The 21,925-nt window shown below is 37.6% G+C and overlaps 1 protein-coding gene across 1 annotated transcript in view; it reads right to left on the reverse strand.

The window, feature by feature from the left end:
- Dpyd (dihydropyrimidine dehydrogenase) overlaps positions 1–21,925 on the reverse strand; it is an 830,055-nt gene that overhangs the window by 202,135 nt on the left and 605,995 nt on the right. The window contains exons 17-18 of the mRNA XM_027395605.1: positions 12,746–12,866; positions 11,501–11,620 (exon numbers count right to left, since the gene is read on the reverse strand). Coding sequence (XP_027251406.1) covers positions 11,501–11,620; positions 12,746–12,866 — 241 coding nt within the window. The remainder of the gene's footprint in view (positions 1–11,500; positions 11,621–12,745; positions 12,867–21,925) is intronic.

Raw genomic sequence — 21,925 nt, forward strand, 5'->3', positions numbered from 1 at the left:
AAGATTCTCAGCTGACAGTCACCGCTCTGGGGAATCTATTGATGCCTATTGTAAACATCCAGAGCATGGTAAAACTAATGGTGGTTAGAAATTATTTAGGACAACACACAAAAAACAGACATGCATACACACATGAGCACACATGTATGGGCACACACATATCTCCACAAGAATTACTCTATTCTTATAACTAAAGAGATAGTTACATTACTCTAAGTATTTTTTTGGTGCAACTCATTTAGATTATGTTTACAGTTTATATTAATCAACAGAGAAATCTATAATTTCACTTTAATATGAGAATAAAGCAAAAGAATAAGTGTTTGAACTAATGAATTAAGATCTAACAAAATAATAATCTGACCCATTAAACCTTTGGCATCTACTTTAAAATATTTCTTTGTGTTATTTCTCAGCATATTAATAGGAAAGTTATATGAAGGACAGAGGTTAATAGGAATACTGAGGGGTTTGATAAACCAATTCAGGTACATTCCTGACCCCCTGTCATGTGATACTTTTTAAACCATGATTAATCTTAGTACCATTTTATAGATTATTTTCCTTAATTTTGCTAAAGATATTAGAGTCACTCCTCATTGTTTTCAACCTACAAATAAAGAGTCTTATAGATGCATACAAGAATAAATTAATCGAGAACATTGTATTCAACCTGGGAGTCAAATGACCCATTCACAGGGGTCACCTAATACTATTGAAAAACACAGTTGTTTATATTATGATTCATAACAGTAACAAAATTACAGTTATGAAGTATTAACAAAAATAATTTTATGGTTGGGGGTCCCCACAACCTGAGGAACTATATTGAAGAGTTTCAGCATTAGGATGGTTTATATGCACAATCTAGAAAGAGCACTGGAGATAAGGCAGGTATGGACAGTAAAGTTACAGCATAGATTCTTGTGTACTTTGTACCAACTGTGTGATTTCACAGAATGTACTTAATTTCTCTCTGCATCCATTCTTTTTCAAGAAGCAGCCACTAAATCATACAACGTGATCATGTTGTTAAGTAATTAAATAGTACATAGCATGAAGAACTCTGGGCTTTGAGCACATACTGAAATTTCTTATTTCCTTTAGCAAGATTAAGTACAAGGGTCCCGGATTTGTGAAGGGCAATTTGTTGGATTCCAAACTGAATATTAAGAATAGAGCTGGATTTCCTGTATAGCCTCTGTGCACCTGTAGCATACCTAGGCCACAAGGATATGAAAAGGAAGCCACAGTCTCAGCTTGTAAAAGGCATGTAATTTGTTATGGCATTTTATGCATGTATGTACAATTAATATATGCTAGTATAAAGACTGCTGTAATTGAAGCACATCAGTCATCAACAATGAGCTAATTCAGAGCAACTCCAGAACATTCTGTGGACTCTGCTTTAATTCACACACCTACTTCTAAATTAATTTATACTAATTGAAATGTCTCACAGTGCATCACACTAGATGTGTGCTGAGAGTCTAACCTTCTTGTTTACTTATTTCATTCCTATTCTGGCTTGTTTTGATTTGAATAGCAAGTAGGGAAATGCAGTGGAGGTTCCTTCTTTTCATTTTGGAAAGCTTACACTTAGTTATAGGCTTTTTGGTGTTAACATCAACTGCCCATCTCACCATCTTCAAAATGCTCCTTTCTTTCTCTCTTCTTGATGAAAAGGCAGTGTATCTGAATTGCTTCCTGGTGCTTTTTGCAAGCTCAGTTGAAATTATAAAGGAGAGGACGCTGCTACTGGGGTGAAAGATGGATCTGTGGGAAAAGACAGTGAGACAGCCCAGGAACATAGAGATTTGTAACTGACAGAGGATTGGAAAAAGGAAGTGAAGAATGGCATCCAAAGTTTGTTTCAGCAGCGTGGTTGGACAAAGCACTCCATAGTTCATTCAAGTCAGTAAGAAATAAAGTTATTTATTGCTATATTGATGAATGTTTCATTTCAAGAAAACCTTACATACTTATATTTCAAGAAAAATGACTGAATGCTGCCTTCAACTTTGCTTCTTTGAATCAACTGTCTGGGATTGTCCCTCTTTTATCCAGTTAGCTCAGTTTTCCAATATATGGATGAAGTGCTATAGGTAACAATGGTTTCAGAAGGATATACTCATAGGTGTTTATAAACCCCAATTGAATATATTCATCCCTCAGGAGTGCCTGTATCCCACCAAAATTTAATGGATGCACAATATTCAGACAGATTTACAGTAGCAGATCAAGAAGAAAACACTGATTAAAAAAGAAAATCTGGTTGCTTATCCTTGGAGAAAGATCTGAGTTGGAACTTAGTTTATGATATCTATGGGTTATGTAGACTCTGCTGAGTTGCTTAATTAACTATCTGTAAAATGGACCTGATGGAGTCAACCTCATAGGGTCATTTAAATAATGCTACATATAAATTTTTCAATAATGTGCCACAAAAATCAAAGTCATATTAAATTCCATGATTTTCCTACATAGCTAGTGTTAATCATAGTGCTGACCATGTTTCTAATAATAGAAGTCTGTGAATACAAATTTTAAAACAGCACCAACAGCAGAGAGTATCATGTATACTGAGATTGATAAATACAAAGAAGATTCTTTTCCCTTAAAATTCAAGGCATATTACATTAGGAGACAATTAAACTTAGGTATTAAGGCCTGGCTATCAAAAGAAAGTTGAATACAAATAAAATAAAGAAGCCACTACTGGTATTCTCATAGTATGAATACCCACTGTTACTCTCACAGAGAATGATGTGCACAGACATATCACACATATAGACCATGTCTAAAGCAATAATATGCTCGCCATAGGAGCTGATTGAAGCCATTCTAGTCAAAATACCACACTGAGTTGAGTTGAACTGTTGGACTTTTTGACCAGGTAGAGAGAAGCTGGTGTAACCATATTCCTTTCTGTCCTCTACTCTCATCTTAACTCTGCCCTTGGCTTCTGCTTTACCTTGGCAGGCTCTGCTTGGAATATCACATGCCATCTGCGCATTGTCAGGGGTTTTCTATGTCCCATCCTTTAGGACCTGTTGAGATTTTGGAATTCACATGATACTGAATCACAGGGACTGTACACCAGGACATCCATCTAAAGAAGACTGTAAAACAATATCCTTGGCTGCTTAATGGTACCTTGAACAGACTAAGCACATGACTCTGGAAGACTGTCCATGCCCAGTGTTACTGTGCTTAAGAAGGAAATTGTCAAAGCTTAGCCTCACCTTCCATTGCTTCTCTTCTCCCTATAAATGGATACCCTTCCAAGGGATAACAGAAAGTATCTAAATTGACAGAAACAATCACCAGCTGCCACAGTCTTTCCTACATTTTTATGGGATTGAGAAAATGCATAAATTTACTGTAAGCCCCTCTTCTCAGAGGGGAGTTATTTTTCAGTGTACTACTGTCTCCGCAAATTAAAGGGAAACATTGCATTTCACAAATTTTACTCTTTGGCTGCCTCTCACACCTGTTTGCTTTTCAAAGGGCTGCTGATGTGCATAAATTATCTTCAGAGGCACTCAGATTCTCTTTGCCTAACCAAGTGCTGGCTTTCAACTTGTAACCTTAAATCGTGCAACACAGGCTTTTCCCTTCTGAGACTTACAATTTTGTGCTCTATTGTTTTGGAAGGATTAGTTCTGATTCTACTTATCATTATTTGTTTCAGATACTTGACCATGGGCAAAGACTATTGATTTATGGAATGCCACAATTCCTAACTTTAACACATATACAGCTTTTGAACTTATTTTGGAAATAAGATATTCAAACTAATGTGCTTAACAACACCAGCTTGTCTTTCATCATCTTTTCCAGTGTTCTCTTCCCAGAGCAGCAGAAAGGACATCACACTCTCAGCCCGTCTCTCACTCCCCATACAAAAGGACCAAAGCCCCACCGGAAGGGGGCCAGTAATGATACTCTTAAAAACCCTCCAGGTTCTCATGTGTGCTAAACACCATTTATTACACTTTCAGGTCACTGTGTGGATACCCATCAGTGAAACCTGACTGCATTTAAACTGTAATAAAAATATTTCCTCATACGATTATCAAGAAAATTCTCTATGTAGAAATAGCAATATAAATCTTAAGTTAGCAAACTAAAGATTAATCTATTACTTTCTTATGCCATTAGGAATTTGCTTCCAGCAGGTTTAAAGATCCTCAGATGAAGAGAGGCAAAGGTGTTCTGATAGTCTTTTAGTTGTGAAGAATAAATGTGCGTGCTCCATGGAGTAGAGCCAGGAAGTCTGCCCATCCCAGATGCCTGGGGATTATAGATGAAGCAGGGGTAAAGATGGTGAGGAATCGCATTCGAGTCATGCCCTCCTTTCCCTAACTTCCCCTTTCACTGTTTGGTCTTCTTCTTCCTCATTTCCTTGGGGAGCAGAGTGATTGATAGCCTAATCCAATGACTGTATTACAGCTGCCTTAGCTAGGACTCTTTTCCTTATCATTAGCAGTTAGCCTATGGTTAAATTCACAGCTCACTGCTTGGGACTGCCCCTGAGATTTCAGGGTCTGGCCTTTAGAAAATATTTAACATAAAACTGAAATCTTGACACACTGAGAACTCAGTTCTCTGCAAGGATTCCTTAATTAATCCAATGTACTGTACCCGTGTTCTGTATGAGACTGTGACATGGTGAACCATTTCGAAGGCTTACAGAGATGTGTAGTCCTAAATTAAACAGCCACTGACGTGTACCTACACTGATATTTTAGTGCAGTAGATATGCATGAATCTCTGAATATTTAAATTCAAGCTCTGACATTGACACAATACTCTCTGGTTTCACTTTCATAATAGAACCTTTTTTGATTAATTTCAAGCTTGACATCATTCTTTATGATAAAAACATACACATACAAGGAAAGAAATTTAATAATTCATTATCATCACTGCAAAGTTAAGTTTCCATAATATGCTTGTCAGGTTTTTTAGTTTACAAAGTCAATCAAATAGTATAGGAATTGGTGCAGATATTCATTTAGTTTCCTAATTTTACACATACACATATAAAAAAGATCAGAAGATCTGTGATTTTGTTGGTTCTTAGACACTGTTTAATCATTTACCTGCAGAACAATGGATATTTAAAAACATCTTAGGAGAGGCTACAGACTTGATCTGAATCTTAAGCCTTCACCCTTGCCCCTGTCTGTCGATGAACTGTAAGCATCTATGGATATGGCAGCTGAGTCTCAGAAGGAAAATTATGCGTCTCATAACTGCTACTTGGCTGGAATATCAAGCCAAGCAAAGACTATGCCTCAAACTCTGTACTTAGTATTTTCTATCTGTCTTCTTTGTTGCCATGACGCAAACATGAACAGTGAGATTTGTGTAGGACAGGTAGCAGGCACGCTCACTGTCAAAAAATCTATTATTAGGGCTCTGATCTCTTGCATAGACCAGGGGTAGCTAAAGAATGAGGCATGTGAGCTGCAGCAAAGGCAGTACAATGAAAAGGGGATGTCTTGTCAATCAGTGCATGAACATTTTCAAGTGAGCATTATTTAAATGAGCATATTTCTAATGGTGGGTTTCTCTGGACCAAAGCAATAATTTATAATGAAAATTGTAATTCAGCATCTTTATTTCATATGACTACTCTGAACTGTACTGCAAATACAACTCATATATGTTAATATAAAAGGGTCTGTGTAATTGACTGTGTTAAACTTTGGATGTGCTAACAATGTTTTATATAAGGAAATAACAGAACACAGTTTTTGCAGTTATTTTAATATGTACCCGAAATTGGGGGTAAAGGTGAGAATAAAACAGAATACTCTCTTTTGAATGATTGCTTATGGCAAGATCTAGCAGCATGTTTTTTTTCCTAATTTTATCTTTACTTATTAAATTATTTAAAACATTTCACTGTTAAAACTTTAGCTATTATTGATAAGGATGGTTACAATAGATAGCTTAAAATTTAGGACAGATAGTAGGCGTGTTTTTCTAAAAGGTTTTTATGCATCAGTAATCATGTGATTGACACATTAAAAAATCCAACCCTTTAATGACTACTTCTTAATAAAAAATATCAACACTGTATTTTGTGATATAATTGTTATGTGTAATATAAGGGCTAATGTGATCTACAAAAATCAGCAGTAGCTTGCATGTTTGAAAATAGTTATTTAAAGAAAAATATAACTAAAACTTGTGAGCTCCCAATCTATTGTATGTTTTACCATCCCACAAGGTTTACACAAATAGTCACTGGCACTCCAGGAATTTAAGCTTAAGTCTGTGGTGCAATTGGATCACAATGGATTTGTGTCCATGAAGTAACTAGTGACAGAGTGGGCTCTGTTAGGTTACATCAACCTAATAGTTCAACCTCAGTAGCTATCTTCAAAATCATTGTAAATTATACAAAGAGAAGTTAATATTCAAAGTCTCTGAACTGGTGAGACAGTTCAAAGAGTGAAGACATGCCAAAAAGTCAGAGGCCTTGAATGAAATCCCTGTGACCTATATGGTGAGAGACAACTGGCTTCTTCAAGTTGTCTAACCTTTGTGTATACACTGTGACATGCTTACACCTGTACACACATGATAATGTAATAAAAATTTAATGTAAAACTGTGTGAGTTTTTAAAGAATCTACTGTGCAAATTTCTCAATGAAACACCATCCCAAGGCTACAAATTACTGTTAACATTTTTTCCTTGAACTTTGGCTGGTAGTTTTTATGATGAAAATGATTTATGAATTGTACAACTGTAAACTGAAATCCACATAGTGGGACTTCAAATAATGCATTTACTGAAGACTGTAAAGAGAATCTATGGTACTGTCATTATCATTTTCTGAAAAAGAAACAATTGGTTCTCACATTTTCTGCAGTAATCTATCCGTGATTAACACTTTTGGATTCATCAAAGAGGCTTGAAGGCCATCTTTGATGAATTATTCAGAAATCAATAATACAAGCTTATTAAGTTTAATATCAAATAGAGTGGGCTCTACTCTTTTAATTAAGTGTACACATAATCAAATTTCAAGCAATATCCAAAATTTTAAAATAAGGAGTTTCCCATATTGTGGAAAATTACAACAACACTGGTAAACAAAATACTTCAGAGCGAGTCTTTTTAAGCTTTTTGAAAGTAAACTTCTTTAAGCTTGAAGTATTATTTAAAATGCCATCTGCAGGAAATTTAATAACTTTTCCCTAAGTTCATGCTTACATGTGTGATAGACAACACACATTCAGGGAATGGAATGGAACTAAACAGTTCTAAGGAATATGCTCTTCCCCAAGAATGAGAAAAACTAAAAGCACAGGGACAGCAAATGAAGATGTCTTCAAGTAAGTAAATGCATAGAAAGAACCAGAACTACTCTTTTTCCTGTGTATCTACAAATGAAAAAAGACTATCTTCCAATGTCAGTTGTAAAAAAAAAAGATGTATCTTTAACTGACACCATGTAGGACTCACTCTTAACTGTCTTTAAGTTTGGCTTAACCACAGGGAGGGCTTAGTGTGACAATATTCCACCCCAGCTGAGCAACACCATTTATATAAATCCACCTACTCCATATCAGTGACTTAAACAGTAATACTTGTAACATGCAGAGCTTTATCTGCTATCATTGAAAGAATATTTCTTATGCATATTGGACATGATGTCTTCTGACACCTTTCTCACCACTCCATCACCTAATCTATAAGGCAGCCATTGATGGACTCCTCCTATGAGCAAGACTTGTGCCATGTGCTTCTCTTCTGATTGACTTTCTGTTTACTAGGTCATTCCTTTATGAGTTTACATTGTGGGCTATAGCCCCATCTACATTCTGATTCCACTCCTCCAGGTAAATTTGGAAAACATTTGCATGTTATAAACTTTCAAGGCAGTGAACAGGTCATTAGAATGGAATACTAAATCCCTTTCTGAATGTATTTTAAGCTGCAACAAGTATATATTATGTTTTCACATTATATTATATTTATATATATGTTCTTACATAATATATTATAATGTTCTTACATTATATATATATATATTGCATATACTCTGAACATTATAACTTCAGAGAATTTTGACATGAGCCACAGTGAAAACACATTTCACATATTTCATGTACATGCTCATCATATATGTACAATTGAGAAAGAAATTTGACTAAGCAGTAGTTACTACAACTCTGTGTAAAATGTTACAAAATTTCCCCCTTTTATTTTGTTTTATTTTTTAATTTAATTTTATTTATTAAAATATTGATTGCAAGGGCCAGAGAGGTGACTCCATCATTAAGAGCATGTATTACTCTTTCTGAGGACCTTAGTTTGTTTCCCAAACCTGTGTCAATAGGCTCACAACTGCCTGTGACTCTAGATTCAAGGGGCTCTTTAGACCTCTGGCTCTATGGTCACTGCACTCTGCTGCACAACCTCATTCACACACACACACACACACACACACACACACACACACACACACACACACACGTATTTAAAAATAAAATGTTAAACTATGTTGGTTATAATTCATTAAACTTAGCTCTATAGCACATACATGATTGGAAAACAATGTTTGAAAACCAGTGCAGTAGAATCTGGAACAGTAAAATGAGAAACAATTTGATTGACATTCCTTAGCTGGGTCTATCTTCCCTAAATGGAACATCTATACTATGGTCCCTAGTCCCAAGGCTCACGGATTATTGCAGAAAGGGTTTAAGAGCCAGGGGTGGTAGTTAACAACCACAAAGAAACAGTGTCTTCTTGAACATAACAAGGCAACTGCATATATGAATTCACAATGGTTAAAAAAGCATGCACAAAACCTATGCAAGCCAGAGGCAGACAAAATTCCGGTGTGGAGAGGCTAGGTGGGCAAGAAAGCCTACCCCATTCCGTCTCCAAGGAGTTATTGGCAATTGAAAGCTGCTATGAGAGGGAGAGTCAGTTTTCTCTAAGAGTGTAGACTCTGGTAAGTGGACCAAGATTCAGTGTAAGACATTTAGGGAGTACTGGAGCACAAAAGAGTCTTGATAGATGGAACAACAACAACAAAACCCACAAAGTTGGTTGGAAAAGGGGTAAGGATGGATCTCAGGAAGTGGTGGGAGGGGATGAACATGATCAAAACATATTATACAAAATTCACAGAGAAGTGATACATTCTTTAAAAGTTAAAAGCACTGAAATGTAGCCTGGACAGATGGCTAGGCACATGTATATTTATTGCTCTTACAGAGGAGCTGAGTGGTCCGAGCACCCACATGTGGAAGCACCCAACCATAGTAACTCCAGTTTCTGGTGATCAGACAACCTTTTTTAAGTTCTTCAGGCACCTGCACACTTAGATGCACAAGCACAGATTAAGTAAATAAAACATTAAACAGCTTTAAAAAAGTAAATGTGGAAATACACCAGGTACACAACTTAATTTCTCTTGATAACTGTATTTCTCTTTTTAGCAACATATAACTTCCATTTCCATTGCCAGAAAGAGTACTCTGAATAAAATAGAAAGCTTGAATACTGAACTGGAAAATACACTGAAAGCACCCTCCTCTGGCAGTATAGGCATATGCTGTCAGATGGCCACTCCAAACTACTATTCAGCTTTTCTAATAAAGACCCCAAGTCAAATAGTTGTAAAACGTGTCACTTCAGTGTTCTGAGAAAACCCTAGTGACAATATTAGCTATATATGGTGACTATTGTTTTTAATCTTGTGAAAATATTCAGCATATTTTGTGTGATTTTCTACAGTGGATCAGGCTTTGAAGTTCTGACAACCACATCTAAGAGAGTAGCAAAAGTATTTAGTTGAAATTTGAAACCAGTATTATTAGCAGTTTTATAAGGCTAGGGTTTTGTATGATGTATGCTGAAGGTACATTGTCATAGCCCTCGTTTCTGCCCTAGAACATGTTATTGGCAGTTTAATCTGCTTTTCTGGTTCTATTACTTTTAAACTACAGCAAGCATTTCTTTAAAGGAGAAAGACTGTATTGGTTTTGTCCATATGGAGAAAGGTTATTTTCAAAACAGATTGTAGTGTGTGGAAGAATTTAATATAGAACATATTAGAAATGAGGGACAGCCCCTTAAAAATGTGAGCGACAATTTTGTTGCTTAAAATGAGAGTTCCAAGCCCAGCTTAGCTGAGCTTATAGCCCAAGCGAATTTTTATATATGTATTTATAAATCTCAGAAATGGAGTTTCCTGGAAATGTTAACAGGCCCTGAGGTACAGCTTGTGTTCAGTATATGTATGCTTAAAGATGGAAACATGAAAGACTCTTTCTAATGCTGTAATTTCATAGTTTTATTAGACTGAGTTATGGCAGGGGAAAATATTCAGAAATTGCAGCTTAAATGAGAAAACGTGAATGGTGTTACTTTTATAAAATAGTACCTCAATAGTTCTTTTATTAATTTTTAATGCTCAGCACCCTCTGTGACCTCCTTTATTCTCCTGCTGTCAACATGACAGCCTGGAAAAGAATTGAAATGAGCTGACAGAAAATGGAGCACATGTTAAGGCCCAACTCCAGAGTTTCTTGACTCTTTCTAGGACCCTTGCTAACACAGCCTGGGCTATTCCACATTACAGTAATAGTTAAGTCCCTGTTTGATAGTTCAGGAGCTGCTTGTCCGTCTTCCTCCTTCACACATGGGATTCTGAATATTCAGTTATAAGCATAAGGTAGCCCCATGTCCTTGAAGTTTCACCTTGGCTCATGGACATGCTTCGTCTGCACAGCAGACTTCTTCAGCTTTGGCAGCCAATTCTGCCTCTTCTGAAAGTGTATTTTGGTCTAATTCAGCAATGCCTTTCTTGAACATGGGGCACCATTGCTTTATGTACATATACCACTTTATCACCAAGGAAACTAACCCCCCTATCAGTACAGTAAAGAACCTCAAGGCATTGTCTCTACAAGGCCAAGTTCATGTTGTCACAGCAACAGAGTGTGGAGGTCAACAAGACAAGAAGGGACCTTGAAAGTAAACTTCTCTTTTTCAAATTCAAGTGTAAGAGGATGACAAAGAATAAGCAAAGGTGTGATGTCAGCCCTGTGTCTTGTGGCTGAAGCTAAATACTGAGCTTTAGTGGTTAGTTCTGAGTTGTGAAATGAGGGTGTTTTAAAGATGTTAAAGATTATGGATAATATTAAGAGTCTAAGAAGGATGGAAACTGATTTAAGATTATCAAAAAGGTATTATAATTGAGGTATATTTTGTCTCAAGGGCTGTGGTGTTAGCTTTCACTAATAAAGGGCAATGTAGCCATGATGTTGGAATACTCTGAGGAGAGCAGAGGTCAGAGGAGAAGGGGGTCAGCATGGCTCTTATCTCACCCAGTAGTGACTGTAGCCTCCCAGTTAATTTGTCCCACCATAACAACTAGGAAAGTGACCACTTGCCCCTAATACATCTTGGCTTCTAGCAATGTCTAATGAAGTAAAATGCAAGGAAAGATCAAAACCCACCTGATACCCCTCCATATGTGGTTCTCTTTCCAATGCCCACGGCAGGCCACGGAGTGCCATCAGCTTTCAGTCCCATCAGGCCAGAAACAGTGTTGGTGGCTGTAACACCATCTGCACCACCTGTGAAAAAGCATGTGAACATTTGTCTTTATATCTTGCAGCCCCAAATTTCTTACCTACCACATGTCTGCATTCATTTAACTATTCTGGTTATGCTTAAATGCTAGATATGTTTTTTAAGCTGGGCAGTGGTGGCAAATGTCTTTAATTTCAGCACTCCAGAAGCAGAGGCAGGTAGATCTCTGTGAGTTCCATGCTAGCCTGGTCTACAGAGTGAGTTCTAGGACAGCCAGTGCTCCACAAAGAAACCCCATTGTGGTGACATCTTGTTTGTGCTCTAACAAATAAAGCTTGCCTGGTGATCAGAGTGCAGAGCTAGACACTAGATAACGACAACGGCTAGGCTGTTGTGGCACACACAATTAATCCCAGTACTTGGAATCTCATGCCTTTGATCCCAGGATTTAGGAGACACATGCCTTTAATCCCAGCACTAGGGAGGAGGAAACAGGAAGTGATATGATTGGGCAGAGAATGGAATATAAAGCAAGTGGAGACAGGAGCTAGTCCCCCCTTTTTTGTCTGATTTTGTAGAGGTAAGAATTCTAGTGGCTGGCTGCTCTGCTTCTCTGATCTTTGATCTTTCACCCCCTAATATCTGACTCAATGTTTTTATTATTAAGACCAATTAGAATTTGTGCTACACCATGTCTTGAAACACCCCCCCCACACACACACACAAATAGATGTTTTAAGAAGTTTTAATTACCATGGATTCAATCTCTTAATCATAAAATGTGTAAGACATTGGGCTTCATTCTCATAAATACAAGAGACACAAATGTAAATTCATTGTGGATGTAGTTGTATTTTTTAACCTTATGACAGATGCAAAAGCTGTTCCTAAGTTGGTACATGCCGAGGCCCTCAACTTTGAGTTCTCTGTTAGGACTATAGATGATTGTTTCATATTTCATGTATGTTAAGATGTGCAAAATATGATTCTATTTTTCAAAACTAGGTATATGTCTTGTGCATTTGTGGAAGCAAGTGGTACATGTAATATATTTCTTAAAAGATAAATAGGGCACACATATGGATTATGTGGAAAGGGTCTGTTTCAGCATGACTTAGCCATTGGGGCATCATTAATAACTGGACAATTGATGAAATTCCAGCTCTTACCTTCCTTCGCTGCTCTTGCGATGCTTACAATATCGGTGACATTTGGGGTCAACTTGGCAAAAAATGGAACCCGAACAGCTTGCCTAACCCAGCGACAGATGTTCCTCACCAGCTCTGGATCCTGTTCAAATAGGTCAGTTAAATATAGAACCTAATTAAAGAGTTGTGATCAAAATGTGCCCCCAAATAATATCAAAGCCAGACATGTACAAGATGAGAGGAGTTGACCAAAAACAACATGACACCATTTTCAGATTCCTCTCCAGCATGACTCCTAAATGCTTTAGGAGCTAAGGCAAACACTCTTTAGGTATACTGCAGATCCATTCCAGAAAGGTTACATTCCTTTTGGGAGTCTTTGTAAAATAAAATTATGAAGAAGGAAATGGGGGGGGGGTTCTCATTTTCAGTTAAAATATTATCAGAAACACAATATAAATGCATGGTTGGAAGTTCAAGAAACATAGAGAGAAATATCATAGAGTTTCTATGTATCTTCATTGTTGGAAGCCTAAAATATATTTGAACTGGTGAATGGCATCCAATGTGAAGTCTGTTGTTTTCACTGGAGAAGACAGACTCTTAGTGACGTATATTCACAAGAAATGGTGACCTCATCATCCTCCTGAATGCAATCTGTACTCATGCTAAAACAGCTTCACAGCCTTGGCTTGCACATGAGCTGTTCAGTGACATTAGCTTTCTTTTATAGATGTTACTAAGATAAACCAGGTTTTTCAACAGTCCTCTGTTTGAAAGAACTGATCAAAATGAAAAAAAAAGGAATGAAATATCAAATGCTCCTTTTAATAGTGAGAAATGGACATTTTTTTCTAGGCCTGAGATTTTTCAAGCTTTTATTTTGTCATGGGACAAGTATCATCTAGAGAAAGACAGCCAGCCTCCCAATGAAGTAACTTTTCTGTGATAATGTTCTTAGATTTCAATATATACAATAGCTTTTATTATTACGAAGAGTAAAAAATTATTCTGACAAGTGCTGATAATGCGCTGTGATGAATTAGCTTAAAAATTCAACAGCAATTCATTTCCAATCTTAGCAATATTATCTCAGCAAGTTAAAAGTTTTTTGATAAAAGAAAAACCAGAAAATATAGACGTATATTTAAACTATAAAGTAGCCAGCAAGTGTCTCATTTGTAATTAATGCTTTTGTGTGTAAAAGACATTGCGTTTGGTATTTTAACCTTTTGGGTTTGTCTAAGATGAAATTTCTAATGTTTTAACCTTTAAAGGAACCTTTTCACTTGATTTTAACATGTTTTGATTTGTCACCCTGTACTCCTCTAAAAGTTATGAGTTTCTATGCTGAGATACTGCAACGAGGTCATTTCTGTTGATTGTTACTTCAGTTGAGCCTAACTTAAGACTTTCAACAAGAAATCTTTGGCTTGGCTTGTTCACTTTTCAGAACAGTAATTTCTTCATTAAACATAAATATTAAAAAAGCACTATATGGAATGCTCTGTGGGGCATACTGTGCATTATGAATAGTAAAATCAGGAGACTTAGCTGTACAAATTCTAACTCATGAAAATGGAGATATGCCCTGGCCCATGCAATGTTCATGAAATATTTATGGCCACTGCATTGGTATTGTGATGGCAGTTGCATCCCTGCTACTTTCATTTCTAAGTTATGAATTTCCATGGGAGTTAGCCTAGAAATGACAGTAACTCCGGATGATATGAATTGCATGTCCTTTGTGAAAGCGCTCTTGAAAGTAGAATTGAACAATAATTTAAAGATCACTTGAATAGCCTAATATACAGAAGGTAGGCTGGTATGAATTACGAAAACATATTTTAAATCATATTCAGTTCCAATAGAGCAAACACTAATAACCTGGTAAAGCTTCTATGTGGCTTTCAATACTATTGACCACCATGTATTTATAATTTACTTTGAACATCTGTCAGAGGTGGGTTTTTGTTTGTTTGTTTGTTTGTTTGATATCTGCTAGTAGACTAATTTAAGCAAGTGTCTGGTACCCAAAGCTTGCAATTTGGAATTTGTTCAAAGTTTTGCAGTTTCCTACAGACATACAGTTCTTTTATAAATGTGATCACATTGAATCATCTTCCTCATTTTTGGGATAGCATGATTTGACATTCCTATAGTTTTGTGAGGTTGATGCATTTAGACACATTTTTCTTTTAATTACCAATCTCACCAAAGTCAGCTAAGAGTAATCACCAGAGCTAGACAAAACTGAAATTGAATCCTTGAGAATTTTTAAAACAATTTCTGATCAACATTATTGTATAAGTATTCTATTAAAACAGCAGCAGCAAATATCCCAAGTTTAATAACATGATCAGACAAATATATCTATTTTGGAGAATTAAGGGTGAACTGTAACTGTTCACACCTCCCTCATTTCTTCACACTTTTGATATGAAACTTGGATCTAAATACTATTTTTTTTTTCTGTGCCTTGACCTTCCTGTTCTCCTGATAGCTTTTTGATAGCTTTGCCTTTGTTAATGAATCAGGTTTTTAAGCTTTATTTACATATTTTCTAATAATTTTTCCTCCCAGATCTTAAAATAGGAATAGGTGTTATTTTCTGTTAGAAAGAATTGATTAGCTAATAATATCAAATATAACAAAAATAAAAACCAAAAATACCTTCAGTTTCTAGGAACCCAATGTACATGCGCTGTGACAATGAAGGAAGAATTAACTAAAAACTTGGTGTAATACCTATTTCCAAAATTAGGACATCTTATGTCCTTGGGAAGCCATTTACCTTAACTATTGCATTTGATATACCATTCTCCAGTACGCTAAACCCCTCACTACGCTTGCAGACCTCTAGCCTTAACCAACCCCATGGCTAAAATGCTGTAAGATATCATCTGAAACCACCAAATCCCTCTGTTGCCACAGATCATCTAAGGACCACGCCCATGGATTTGTTGAATGTATGGATTTGTGACACTGTCCTTTGGCTATAAAGGTCAAATTCCCTCTTTTAACATGAATCTATGTTTCTAGGTTTTAGTGACATCTATATGCCTCAGGACAAACTCATCCTTATTTCCTAAAAAAGGAACTTGGTATATTTTTAATTTATTTCTTTTTATATCCATTAAAATCCAAGTTTGCATCAGAGGAGATGGCTCAGCAGTTCAATGTATTTGCTATACTTGCAGAAGACCCCCAATTCAGTTCCCAGTAACAACATTGGGCAGGTCACAACCACCTGTAACTATAGCTCCAGGAGATTGAACAGCCTATTCAGGCCTCTGTGGCCATGCAAACACACAGTATAAAACACACAACACACACACACACACACACACACACACACACACACACACACACACACACACACACAAACACACACACACAAAGTAATAATAAAATCTAGGCTATTTCTGGATTTAAGAACAGCTGGGTATACTCATGTTAAATGGTATTCTAGAAGCATGGACTCTAAAACTTATGTTTTATGAATCAGAGTTTATTCAGAAGAAAATGAACAATTACTTTTTAAAAACAATAGCTTACTGCTTCTTTCACCAAATCTAATAAACATAAAATCTAGTGGAATTAAGAAGCTTTTATTACTTTCTTTTTCTATAGGTAGTATCAAAGCCAATCCTTGACCTTAACTTCCAAGCTCTTTTTCAGAAGAACCTGGTATTCCTGCATGCATGTGTGTATACGTTAAGTATTTTAATGCTTGTTAACTCTTTTGTTATTCATATGAGCACCTGAAAGTGCTCTAAAGAACATCATGCTTTTGGGGGCAGACACATAAGTGGCATCATCAGCAGAAAGGCACTGACGTGCTGAAGCGATGAGTGTCAGGTCCGGGGAGTACATGATGCTTTTAAGGGTACCACATGAACCCAAGGGCATACTTAAGCAGTGTTCCAGAGAGGACATGAGCAGCCTAGAGAAAAATTTGCCCCATTTGACAATTTTCATGGAAGCCACACATGTTAATGCACCAGTGCAATCCAGCACTTGAGAGGCTTGAAATTGGAGGACTGCCATGAGTTCAGGACCACTTTTGATTATTTAGTGTACACCAGTCCCATAGGGGGCTATGTAGAGAAAGCCTCTCTCATTGAAAAGAAGGAAGGCCGAAGGGAGGAAGGGAGGGAGGGAGGAAAGTGTATATGGAGGGCAGTTTAGTATCTGCCCACAGTGAGTCTTATCTTGGAGAATTTCCTACAAACCACACAGAATGACAAAATACAAACTAAATCTTCCGTGGCACATGCTCCTCACATAGTTTCGCAGTGTAACAGTGACTGCAAAGCTTGCTTTCTGAATTAAGCCATTAGATTCTAATTCTAGTAATTGCTGTATCTCTATCTCTCTGGGCATAGGGCCTGCCCTTCCACTTCATGTGTCCTTGGGATGCCCTCTCTGCTGTATGGAAACAATTGGTTGCAGATCTCAGTGGTTTGATACCTCCATCCCCACCCCCTTCATACAAAAGAACCCTAGAGGGAAGCCGTGTGCACTTCTCCAGAAGCTAAACTACAAGTGAAGTTTTTGACTTGAAGAAACATTTCTCTCCAATTTACCTGGTAATTTTCAGTCTGTACAATTCTTTTCAAAATGGGTTTCTTAGAAGATGGCATTTCAATGAATTCACTGAAAAATGTTACCAGTTATAAAATGTTTTCCACTAAGAAACTCCTAAGTCTTAATTCACATGACATGACAAGAGCTGGATAGCATTTTTATTACATCTCCTTCTCTGATGGAGGGAACTGGGGCCCGGAAGATCAATCTGAGTGCCTATTTCATCTTCTTAATTTTCTTTCCCATTATCATGTTCTAAACCATCATCTCCTTTAGCAAAATTGCTCCCTAAAGTGAGATTCAGCCATTCCTTGTAAACTAGAACTATAAAAGGATCCAGCTTCATTTATACCTGTGAGACCAGATGTAAGTATAAGGTAATAGGAAAAGAAGACAAATTTATCTTTCTGTGTCAATAAACTAGGGCAGAGTTCACTGAGGTAAAAGTATTAGCAAAGACCTTGTGTTGGCATGGAGATGGTTTGAATGGACTTATGTCTTAACATGTGTGTTTCTTAAATATTTTTTCTTGCTTAAGCATTATGAGAGGTGCAACTACTTTGAAATGTCTTGGTAGTTTGTTATTAAAGTATCCACATACTTAATAGCTATCCAGAAATTCCATTAAGCTGTGTATTCAAAAGATATGGTGACTGGTGACTTTGTTTCAAAGATTTTCACATTAGTAATTCTAGCAACTTTTTCAAAGTAGTTCCACATTGTAATGGACTGACACTAATATCAGTCCATTCATATGTGAGTGAATAAATGTACAGTGCATATCTATAATAAGAGTAATCAGAGTCAAAAAGAAACAAACAAGGGGATCAGCATTGATTAAAAACATTTTGAATGAAGGAATTGAAGAAGTTTACATGCAACATATGAGTCAATTTATATGAAATTCTACAAAAGGAAAAACTATACCAGTGGTAAGCAGATCCTTGTGTGCTGAACTCAAGGCTAGCACCAGGGGAGAATAACTAGGGAGTGGAATAGAGCAATTTTGGAGTGTGCTAGAAACAGTCTTTGGAGTGATATAGACGTTGGCCAGAATATAGCAAACTATGGTTTACTGTGTTTGGTGAACCATGGGTATAATGTGTTGTCATAACTTCGTCTAAATCTTACAGTAATTAAGGGGATTCACATATGGAAAAGCAAAGTGTGAGGGGCTTCTGGGCAATGTGGGATTATTCTTTTAGTATTTGTTGACTGTGTGTCATTGCAGTTGGCCTATGCTGCGCACTAATGAATAAAACCAGGAAGTTAGAGTAGACCCAGAAACACAATCCAAGTGATAATATCTAAGATGGGTGTAAGATGTCACTAAAAGATATCATTATAGGTCTTTGTCTTTTCAGATTGTTTCAGAATATGCAGATGAGCACAAGTACACAGTAGTCATTCATGAAATGGTGTCAAATTGAGAGAATTTGCACTGCCAAAATCAACAGAGACTTTTTCTTTCTATTTAGTTTGAAGGAAATAGTATGATAAAATTATTTGGTCCAGAACAACTAAATTAATAACTATCTTAAACTCTATACATTGTGTTTGACAAAAGAGATTTAAGGATAATGAGGTATGATCCCTATTCTTAAAAAGTGATGTTTTACAAGGTGAACATAACAAACACAAACATAGTATGTATTTAATGTAACATATATGAAAACAAGGAATACACGAGTGTATGTACATATGTACATATTTTAGGCTAGTGGTTGAACCCAGGATACTGCACCTGCTCGGAAAAGGCTTTACCACAGAGTTTCACCTCTATCCCTTTATTTGTGTGTCTATCTAAGGCAGTACAAAATGTCAGGGTCATTTGTGTGTTCCTTCTCTCTGGACACACAGCTTTCTCTATTTTATCAACTAAAGCCCTTGCTTATTTTCCCTCCCTTCCTGCTCTCCCCCCCCCCCCCCGTTCAGACTGCCTCATGGAAGCTTTCTGGGACTAAGTATCCCATCCTTCTCAGCCCAGAATCAGTTAGTAAATGCCTGTCTCTAGAGTGTGTGCCCATATATTCCTGTTAATTGCATTTATCAACATGGTTAGAACTATCTTCTTTATCACCTCTTTCTCTCTACTAGCCGATGAATCCTTATAGGGTTGCATCTTCCTCCTTGTCTAATCTGTAAACACAGAGCCTGAGACATTAGAGAATCTCCTTAAATTTTGTGTTCAGTGACAAAAATGAAGGGTACCCAGATGTGTGTCAGTATTACACTCCAGGTTACAGAAAAAGTGCTTTTTATGTTCCATGGAACCAAAACAAGCTACAGAAACTATGTGTGTGTGTGTGTGTGTGTGTGTGTGTGTGTTGATCTACAAATATCACATATATTACATAATATATATGATCCACAACAAGGGGACTCCTGGAAAAGCCTTCAGTTGCTATCTCTTAGCCAGGGAAACTATGTGGAGGCCTCTTGACCTGATGAAGTGTGAAATTTACTGAATCTCTATGGAACATCTCAGGCTGTCCATAGAACTCTTCAGAGTCTTCCAACTTTGACCCTACCTCAGCCATCAGACCTTGGTACCTGGGAATCTGCTGGAGAAGGTAGACCCTGTTTATGGTCATGAAAGCTGGAGGACGGTTTTTATGTCTTTTAAAATAGTCCCTGTGACTATGACTTACTTCTCCTTGTTCTTTTTTTTTATTATTTTGATGCAAACAGCATGAGGCTTTATTATAGTTGTTTAACGGGCTAACCCCATGTTAGCTCCGGCCTTCCATCTATCCACCATGGCATAGAGAACCATCTGCATAGAGATCTTATAGGGCAGCATAAGGGGAGTGTCTAGGGGTACGAACAGGAGGATTGGTGTGCCTCCAGGCTTGGAGGGTTTGCCCTGTGTTGATTGGTCAACTGGTTGTTATGGCCTATAGGCCCTCCCAGGGTGGTTGCTATGCTCTGCGTGTCATTGCTGTGCACTTGTCTGTAAAACACACCCAGAGCCGCAAAGAGTAGCACCACCAATTAACTTCTGATTGGTTCCTTGCCAGGAGGCAGGCATCTGACTTCCTAGTGACTAAGACAAGGTCAGGCAAGTGTGTGTTTGGCTGTTATGGCTGCTGAAAGGGGCAGGCATCTGACCTTAGTGACCAAGACAAGGTCAGGCAAGTGTGTGTTTGGCTGTTATGGCTGCTGAAAGGGGCAGGCATCTGACCTTAGTGACCAAGACAAGGTCAGGCAAGTGTGTGTTTGGCTGTTATGGCTGCCGAAATGGGGAGCTGGTCCCTTCATTCCCCCATTTTTTAAAAAAATTCCAATCATGGAATCGCTGTCTCTCTAGCGTCCCCATCAGGGGGTGAGAGATATTGGTGTCCCCTATGTGAGGGAGTTCCTTTTGACTTAGCATTTTAACCAGGGAAAATGGGCGACATATTCATTCCCATGCTACTTCCTGCTGACTGTGGGGCAAAGTTAGGGACGCAAGAAGGCTGAAATGCTAGTCAAAAGCAAAAATGGGAATTTAGGCAATGGGGATTCCCCCTGTCTCTGCAACAGGATCTGCCAACCAGAAGCTCCTGATGGAATGCCCATCACCTAAATTCTCCTTGTTCTTGCTTGTTCTTGGTGTAGCACTGCTCTGGCATTCTTGGTGTGAATGCTTTCCATTGCCGTTCTGTCTCAGAAGCTTGCAATTTCCCAGGTAGGGTAAGAATCAGCAAGTACTATGACTCTGTCCCTCACTCTTGATTGCCTAGGGTTCTTTGTCTACTATTTTCATCCTCAGTCATGACCTTCGGGTCCTCTCACTCGATTTTCACCAGCTCATTTCTTCTTTACTCCCAAATGACAGTGCTAATGGTTATGAAGCTGGAGAAGGTGTACCTGTTCAAAACACTTGCCTGTGAACTTCTGTGGCCCACAGTTCAATGCACTTCTCCTTAGGGGGGTGATCCTCATGGTGCTACCCCTATCACCAACTTATTGTGCAATGTCTTAACTCTACTGCAACTACTCCATTATGAATAAAAAACAAAACAAAGCAAAACTAGCTGGGATTAGACTGAATGTTAGATGGGACATGGCAATTTCAAGATCTGTCTTTGTGATTGTTAACTAGTCATCACAATTGGTGAGCAGCTATCCTAAGTTAGAAACTAGGATATAAAAGGACTTTGGAACATTCATGCATTTTAGGCAGCTTTACCAGACATAGTTACTACTCATATTTTTCTCCAAGAACAGACTGATCCTGATATACATATGTGTGAGCTGATGGTCTCTCATGGCTCACTCCTCCATCTCTATCTGAATTTTGAACTGAGGTCATAGTCCTCTAAGGGAGGACCCAGCCAATGGCAGAACAATCATGCCACAAACTACCACATTTGTGTCCAATAGCCAACTCTTTTAATAGGACATCATTGGTCTGATGCTTTCTCTGTATTGGGACAGCAAAGGATTCTGTCAAATCTTTCAAGTCAAATGACTTCCCACAATTTCCTTTGTAATTCCACCAGCCCTAGTTCCCAACAAATTCTTTACCCTCCTTGCTCCATCTTGGGACCAATTCCCAGAGGACTCAATTGCTAGTGTTGCCTACCATAGTATTATCTATAGTTTGTTGATTAACTAGGTGGCCCA

Source organism: Cricetulus griseus (genome assembly GCF_003668045.3).
Source record: "Cricetulus griseus strain 17A/GY chromosome 1 unlocalized genomic scaffold, alternate assembly CriGri-PICRH-1.0 chr1_0, whole genome shotgun sequence".
Classification (NCBI taxonomy): Eukaryota; Metazoa; Chordata; class Mammalia; order Rodentia; family Cricetidae; genus Cricetulus; species Cricetulus griseus.